At 34.4% G+C, this 8,832-nt stretch overlaps 1 protein-coding gene and 1 pseudogene across 1 annotated transcript; one reads left to right on the forward strand and one right to left on the reverse strand.

Annotated features, from left to right (window-relative positions):
- Positions 1-906: 906 nt before the first annotated feature.
- Positions 907-4,090, forward strand: LOC105789605 (uncharacterized). Its single transcript, XM_012616979.1, has 2 exons — positions 907-1,511; positions 3,964-4,090. Exons 1-2 carry the CDS (start codon positions 907-909, stop codon positions 4,088-4,090), a joined length of 732 nt encoding a protein of 243 aa, XP_012472433.1.
- A 124-nt stretch (positions 4,091-4,214) lies between these two features.
- LOC105788338 (peroxidase 13-like) lies at positions 4,215-5,967 on the reverse strand (annotated as a pseudogene).
- Between the last annotated feature and the right edge of the window lie 2,865 nt (positions 5,968-8,832).

Here is an 8,832-nt window from a genome sequence, read left to right on the forward strand (position 1 = left end):
CTGGAAATTCAAAGTTCTAATCTTTTAATTTTCTGTTTCATTTCAGATCTGATTGTTTAGAGCTTTCGTAGGAGTTTCCTGTGACTTGGCAACTCGATCTTGGTCCGCGCACAACCTCCTATCATTTGGTATCATATTTTGGGTGTTTTGGGTGTTCTTGGTTGATTTCTAAACTGATCTCTATTTCTTAAACTACAAACAGCAGTTTTACCCAGAAAAATTTTTCGAAAAAAATTCATTTGAGTGGGTAAACGTTGTCTGATTGATCTAAAATTTTACATACATATTTTTGGCACTGTGATTGAATATAAAAAAAATTATTCCCACAAAAAAATCAGTCGAAAAAGTAAAAAAAAATTGAAAAATATGAAATCCAATAAAAATTAAAAAAATATTCAGTGGGTTGAGTTTGGTACCCAAACTTTCCAGATCAAAAATTCAATATTTAAGGACATTCCATATTTAATTTCGTGATTTTTGGAGATCGGGATCATCTCGAACGAAGTTGTCAAGTTACTCCGCAGTTTTTCAGGTTTTTTTATTTCAACAATTTTTATTGATTCTTAGCTGTAGGTTTTCATTTGTTTGCTTTTATTATCCCTTTACAATATCTAACACCTTCTTTTTTCTTGTGTTAGTAGGATTTAAACGTGTGCACAATCCTTCCTCGGTGCAACACCAATCAATTGGTGTCTCGTCAGTTTTTGGCATCCTAGTGCAAATTAGGATTCTTTGGTAGTTCGGTTCATACAGTCTCTAATTGGTTGATATAAACTCTACTAAAGAACTCACAAGACTGAATTCTACCTCATTGAGAATTTTATTTTTCTTTTTGAGTGATTAACGGTGAGGTTTGCTAACTTTTATTTTGAGTGTTGAGTGTTTATTTTTTGCAGGTTTTTGAAAATGTCTAAGGTTGGTCAAGTTGATAATGATCATAATGATGCATTTACAAAGTTCCAACAACAGTTAGACGAACAGATGGCCTTACTTCAAACTTTGAGTGCTACTATCAATGAGGTGCGATTGAATCAAGAGCCTCAATATCGAGATCCAATTAAAGAAGATGTGGATAATCAACCTCCTATTCATAGGCGCGCTCCTAGACGTGTCCCTATAATCAAATATGATTTTCATGATCATGGACAACCTTCTTTGGCCAAACCAAAGAGCGAGCAGCAACGAGAACATCTCTTTCATACCCGCTGCCATGTACAAGGTAAGATTTGTAGAGTTATTATTGATGGTGAAAGTTGCTCAAACGTAGCCAGCACGACAATGGTGGAAAAGCTTTTCTTAAATACTACCAAGCATCCACGACCTTATCAACTACAAGGGCTTAGCAACGAAGGCCAATTTAAGGTCACTCAACAAGTGCGCATCGCCTTTTCTATCGGTAAGTATCAAGACAAAGTCGTGTGTGACGTAGTGCCTATTCAAGCCTACCATTTGTTGCTAGGAGAACCATGGCAAATGGATCGAAAGGTCACTCACGATGGTCGTACCAATAGGTATTCTTTCAAGCATCAAGGAATGAAAATCACCTTAGTGCCGCTCACTCCGGAACAAGTCCATGAGGACCAAATCAAATTGAAAAATTCTGTTGTTAAAACAAGTGAGGAAAAAGAAAAAGAGAATGAAAAAGAGAAAAAAGAGATTGAGAGTGAAAAAGAAATTGAAGAAAGAAGAGAAAATGAGTTAGAGAAAGAAATAAAAGAAAAAGACGAGGAAAGGGTAGTGAGGAATGTTTCCACTAACCAATATATGAATTTTTCTTGTGTTGCTACTTTTCAGGTTCCCGAAAGACCGAAAGATAACTTTCAACTTCAATACCTCTCAAATGAAAGACGCTTTCATACGATCAACATAGGCAATGATGAAATCACACTACATGAGCCCGAAGGTAAGCGAGGTAAGGAATTTTTAGCAACAGAGTCCCGTGCAGATTTGAAAATTATTGGTGACTTAGTACTTAAAAGATCCCCTCATTTTGATCCAATTATTTGTTATTCGTCGATTGTGGTTGATAAAGTCATTACGAAAGAAAGCGTGAGTTGTTATTTTCTTAATTTGCCTTGTGTAAAATCCTCAAATTTTTGCAAATCTGTTTTGGCAAATACTTTCTATTGTTTTAATACTTGGTTTTTGAATAAGGTAACGAAATTTTCCAAGTTTGTTTTCAATTTATATTTGTGCCTTAAACAATTTCTGTGGTTATACATAAAGTTTGAGTTCCATTTGACAAAGGTTAACTCAACAACGGAGCTTCGACTACACTATGCCCCCAATGAGCGAAGGTTTGTATTCAATGAAAAAGGTAAAATCGACCCTTATTCTTCTGCTTATAAAGGTAAGATGCTTGAAACTTTTGAAACACCTTTGTACTCCTCGGATAGTGGCAAAGATCGTGTTGATGATTTAATTTTTGTAAAACGATTAGATCGAAACGTGCTTGACTATCCTATTTTATTTATTGATGATCTGTCTGTTTTAATGGCTGATAAAAAGATTATTGTTTTTGATGCATGTGTGAGTGAATCCATAGTCCGTCGATTAATGCATGGTACGATTGTGCAACTCTGTGAACTATGTGGAACTTTTCAAATACCTACTTGTGACGATTATGTTTACCATTTGATTTATTACTCGCGATTTCTTCAAGGTTTGTGGAAACAATTTAAGATGATTGAATGCCTTAAAACATGTCCATCTTTGGTTCGAATATTTGACGAGGCATTGGCGAGTAAATTAGCTTATTTGCATGGTAATCTGAATCTGTCCATTCGCATGCGTTATACTTGTTTCGTTATACTTATGATTGGACTACAAGTTTGTTTGCGTTAGTATTTACTAACTCATGGCTATTCTTTTCAGTGGGCTCAATTGCCATTAGTCCCGTTCGATCGAGGAAAGTCGAGTCCATTTGATTTTTTAGATTCGAGGACGAATCTTTTTGAGGAAGGGGGGGAATGATACGAGTCATAAAAGCCTTAGATGCGTACACGAAGGAACGAGAAAATCAAGATTCACTTTCTTGTTTTCAAGAAAATCAAGAAACCGAATCTTGGCCCAATTTTGCTGTTTGAAGTGATTTCAAGAATCAAGAAAATCAATATTTCAAATCTTAGAAATCTTGGTCCAAGAAATCGAATCTTGCAGCTAAAGCGCATTGGATTTCTATTACGAGCATCAACGACCCAATTTCGGTAGGAGATGGATCACAAGCCCGAATTCTTGAAGGCAAGTCCCAATAAGATGATTCCCAGCCCAATCAAGAAATCCACAAATACTTAGTTCAAAATCAGACCAAATTGTCAAAGGGCCCGATTTGTAAACATTTTAATTGTTAATCTAATTTTAGGCTCTAGGAAAATTACATGTTAAAATTCGGCCCAATACAGTCCATTAAGTACCTAGCCGAATTTCCTCTTTATTTTTATTAATTAGGTTAAATTTTTAAAGTTTTCTATTGAGATTAGGATTAGTTTAAGGCCTATTTAAAGGATGGCCGGCCACTTCTTGTATTGACTTCTCAAATATATCAAAAATTTCAGATTTTACTAAGTGCAGAATTCTCTTTGAGTTTTTATCCAAGAATTCTCTCTTGGGTTTTCTTTAGAAGTTGTTTTAACAATCTTTTGATTGTGGGAGCCATCTCCAAGAATTCCACTATTTTTGACACTACTGAAAATGAGTTGTCACAGTAAGGATGATATAAAGGTAAGATTTAAGAATTGAGATAAAAAGTAAAGAGATCTAAAGTATAGTATGCCCAAGAAAGGAGAACTTTGAAGAAAGAACGATAATAGCCTCAGCACTATACCAGCCAAAAAAGAAAGAAAGGTCAAGAAATATCCAAGGATGTGCAAAATAACATATGCAACATAGAATGAATGAAAAAGGTATTCTAAGGTTTAGCTCACTAAGTTCTTACAAACTTATAGAAGTTGTTTCTATTTTCAGGTCTGTAAAGGAATGTACGTCGAGAGACAATGCCAAGGCTACACCAAGGAAGTGGCACACTAGGTTGTTATTCATACAGAGGAAAATAAGTGGCGTGTCAAAGTCTGGGCATAAGTTCATTAAGTAGTACCCCAAACTGTACCTAGCAGACTAAGAGACAAAGTAAGAAAGTTTGAAGTTTTATTGAGTTGAAATAATAACAATACATTGTATTTTTACAAGAAAATCTGTAGTAGCCATAGGTAGTCAATTGTACATAGGATAAATGTAAGTGTAACCATACAATGTGCGCCAATCAGAGATTATGTTATAGAAAGATAGATGTTTACATCAAATGAGTAAGAAAAAAAATTCAAGTTACATCTGTAAGAAGAACATAACACCCGAGATTCGGATCTAGTAGATCGGGTCGAGTCAAGGGTGTTACAATATTAATTTAACTATTTAATTCACGTATAAATGAATCTAGAGCATGTATTATGATTGTTGTGAAACAAAATCAAGAATTGTAATATTAAATTTTTTTTCACCCCAAAGGAAGGTGATATTGTTTTTTTTTTTTTTACAAAGCCCAAATTTAGTAACAACCGTCAAACCGAACCAAACCGTGATTATCGATTTTGGATATTTAAATTTTTATTCTATACAGTTTTGGTTTCAAAAGTGAAAAACCAAATAGAATGATCTGATTCAATTTTTGTTCCAAAATCTTACTGAACCAAGTCAAACCGAATACACATCTAGTAGTGATAGAATTTAAAAGCATTTCCATAACGTCAATAAATTGTCGTCAATAAATTGAAGTGAAGGCGAATGGTTGGGGTTAATTTTAGGTGATAGGTTGCGTGTTTGATCTTTTGGTAGGTTGAGATTTTTTTTACAATTAAGAAAACATTTTACAAAGAAAAATTTAGAAGAGAATCATGAATCAAGAGGTATTCGGACATTCACATCTCCATTGAAGGGACACTTATCTTTGAGCTGGGGCAGGAACCCAGGGTTGATTGCTGGATCTGAACCGCCCCCTGGGGTTAAGTTGTACAGCCTTTTTTGCATGAAAAAGCAGGCCGTCGCACCAATGTATGTGAACCTGACATGTATTTCAGCCCCTATAAAAAAACATCCGATTCCAATTCCAAACCATTTAAGTCATTAAGCAGATACCACCGCTTAGAAGAACAAGATCCTTATCAGAGAGACCCTTTTCCTTGAACTTTGATTTCAGAACATTGATTGAATCATCAACATCAGGCAAATTCGCAGCCAGAGACATCTTGGAGACCCGTCCATCTCTGCGCCCAGTTGGAACATCGTAAAATGACCCATTGACCTGCAAAAACCGACACATGATGAGGCAAAAGGAAATTAAAGCTGTAAAGTAAGTGACTTTTTGAGTTTACCTAGGAAACAGCATCTCTTGCAGCTAAAGAAACGATGTCAGCGCAAGAAACAATTCCAGGGCAAAGATTTTCCAACCGGGCTTTGGCGCTGTCTATGATGTCAAAACCAACAACTCCCAAGTTTCCTTGTGCTTTGAGTTCACCATCCTCATCATTTCTTATCAGAATCGACCCATCACATCCCTGAAATTCAATATTACATCAGACATTAAGCTTCATTTTGTTTGCAGGGAGATAAACAGAGAAGGAGCAAGAAGATATAGATACTTGAACAAAGCAGTCGTGAAAATGAAGCCTTAGCAAGATTGCAGCATTCCTAGGATTGTCATCCACTGCTTTCTGAACAACCTTGCGGATTATAGACTCTGCATTTGGGCAGGTTTTGGAGTAGAAACCAACTCTTAGTTGGCCTTGTGAAACAACTAAAACTATAATATTTGAGATAATAAGTGAAGCCAAAATCAGGGCAATTTGAGTATTGCCTTTCTGCATTTTGGAATATGGTGAGTGAAGGCAAGAGAGTTGGAGGTTATAATAAAAGAAAGAAAGGAAAGAGTGTTATCCAAGAGAAAGCTTAATCTTCAATATGGCAGTTGAAATTGTGTCCTACTTACTCTCTTTTCATTCCCCTTCTCAATAGTTGGAATTAAATTAACTAATCATACTATCAAGGGTGGAGGGATTCAAGAATTATGAAACCCACCTCAATTTATTGATTCAACTTTTTTTATTTAAAGATAGGTGGTCAATATGTTTTCGAATTCAAATTGAAGCACATACTACTCTTCTCTATTCTAAATTAGGCCCTTTTATTTTAAAAAATATATATAAATTAAGAAAGAGAAGTGTTATTTTATGAGAATATATCACCTATAATTAGGTGTATTACAATCATGCAATTCACTAATTTGGAAAAAAATGATGCGGATAACAAATGATGGTTTTATTTTAGGAACTGATGGATAGTAATATAATTAATTAGGTCTATTAATTTTGAAATTTTTTTAACCCTAAGAGTTTAGCCTTATTTTTTAATATAAAAATCAAATTGATAATATTATTAATTGAATTTTTTTAAATCTGGATGTCTTATAAGTAAACATTAATTTTAAATTAAATCTTTAAATATTAAAATGTCACATTCAAATTTAACAAGTGCTATCAATTGGATTTTAATTTTTAGATCAAATAAGGGACTAAATGCCTAGAATTAAAAAGGGACTAAATTTTTAAAGTTTGAACAGCAAAGGGACCAAAGAATAATTAAATCAATTAATTATCAATTTAGATACACAATTTCAAAGAAAAAGAAAGAAAAGGAGAGTGAAGTGAATGAGAGAAAGGTTAAGAAAAAAATATGTTACATGTGTATATTTTGTTCGGACGATTAAAACTAATGAGAAAATTTGGTTAAAAATGCAAAAAGAAACGATTCACTTTTTCCAATTATATTTAAAATAATTTACTTAAATTAAGAGAATAAAAAAGTTATTTCACACCTTAAATAAATTTATTTTCTTTTCCATTTTTCTCCGAAAAATAATGAAAAATAAAAATTAAGGATGTATGATAGGGGGTTCGCGCGCAGAACAAGATCGAGTTGCCAAGTCACGGAAAACTCCTATGAAAACGCTACACGCTTGGATCTGAAACGAAACAGAAAATTAAACTTAGAATCAACAGATCTGAAACGAAACACCCAAAACAATAAAGAATCAGCCAAGAATTGAAACACTTATTATTAGGGATTCTTGGAAGCCAAGAACACGAAATTAAACTTCAAGAAAAGTCTCCAATCAGCCGAATCTGACCAGTAAACACAAAATAGAAAAATTAGACTCTACAGATCACAAAACCCCAAATTGAAGTAGAACTAGGTTTTGTGCAGCAAGAAAAAGAAGAATTATGAATCAAGAACGATTCTTCATGCCCAAGACTGGTGCCGAACAGATTCTTGAAGATTGAAAGGGCTGGAAACGCAACAAGAGATATTAAAATAATTTAATCAATGAATCAACACAAGCAGAAAAACTAAAGAGGAATAAACAACAAGAAAATAAAGAAAAGTCCTAAGAAGCCTTGAAATCGAGAAAGATTTCACAACTCCCTTTAAACGGCTCTAATCTCCCCTCCAATGTAGGACAATGGCAAGAAGAAGGCTGAAGATGGCTCCCACAATCAAAAAGATTGTTAAAACTACTTCCAAAGAAAACTCAAGAGAAAATTCTTGGAGAAAACTCAAAGAGAATTTTCACTCAACAAAATCTGATTTCAATGTATAATTCAATGTAATTGTGTATAAGGTGGCCGGCCAAGCCTTATTATAGGCCTTCTATCTATTTTCCTAACCCTATTAGGAAAACTAAAAAAAACCTAATTATTAACTTCAAGGGAAATTCGGCCAAGGCTTTCAATGAGCTTCTTGGGCTGGATTTGTTTACATAGGAATTTAATCATAAAGTCTAAAAATTAAAGTAAGTATTTAAAATAAAATTTTACAAATTGGGCCACTTTGACAATTTGGCCTGATTTTCAACTAAGTCTAATTTAAATTTCTTTATTCAAGCATTTGGGCTTGTAATCCGTTCTCTCCCGAAATTGATTCGTTGATGCTCGTAACTGAGATCCAATGCGCCTTAGCTGCAAGAGTCGGTTTCTTGGGCCAAGATTTCCAAGATTTGAAATCTTGATTTTCTTGATTCTTGAAATCGCTCAAAACAGCAAGATTGGACCAAGATTCGGTTTCTTGATTTTCTTGAAAACAAGAAACTGAATCTTGATTTTCTTTTTCCTTTGTATACGCATCTAAGGCCTTGCTAATGAAGTCTTGAATGATTCCATTTAGTTTCATACGCATTTCCCTGGCATTTGACCTAGTTATTGGGCCTTGTGGTAATTTGAGCCCATAATGTTCTTGAGCTTGAGTTGGGCCTTTGTGACTTGTATCATTCCCCCTTCCTCAAAAAGATTCGTCCTCGAATCTGAAAAATCAAATGGAGAGAAGTCAGCCACATTGAAATTAGAACTTACATTGTACTCACCGGGTAAGTCAATTTTGTATGCATTATCATTGATCCGCTCGAGTACCTAGAAAGGCCCATCGCCTCTTGGGTCCAACTTGGTCTTTCTTTTTGTAGGAAATCGTTCTTTCCTCATATGGACCCAAACCCAATCTCCGGGTTCAAAGAAAACCCATTTACGCCCCTTATTTGCTTTGTTGATGTTGATGTCATTTGTTTTGGCTATTCATTGCTTAGCCTTCTCGTGTAAGGATTTCACCAACTCAGCTTTCTATTTGCCATCTAAATTAACAATATGTTCTAGTGGTAATGGCGCAAGATCAAGTACTATTAGTGGGTTAAAACAATAAACAAGTTTAAATGGTGAATAGCAGTTGTAGAATGAATAGATCTATTATATGCAAATTCAACAAATGGCAAACATTCTTCCCAATTTTTAATGTACAGTC

This window comes from Gossypium raimondii, unplaced genomic scaffold (assembly GCF_025698545.1).
Source record: "Gossypium raimondii isolate GPD5lz unplaced genomic scaffold, ASM2569854v1 Contig00267, whole genome shotgun sequence".
Lineage (NCBI taxonomy): Eukaryota > Viridiplantae > Streptophyta > Magnoliopsida > Malvales > Malvaceae > Gossypium > Gossypium raimondii.

What these genes read in the sequence shown, in the direction of transcription:
- LOC105789605 (XM_012616979.1), top strand. Translation starts at nt 907, where the DNA reads ATGTCTAAGGTTGGTCAAGTTGATAATGATCATAATGATGCATTTACA. An exon ending in CACGATGGTCGTACCAATAG is followed by an intron (nt 1,512 to 3,963) that starts GTATTCTTTCAA and finishes TTCTATTTTCAG; the next exon opens with GTCTGTAAAGGAATGTACGT.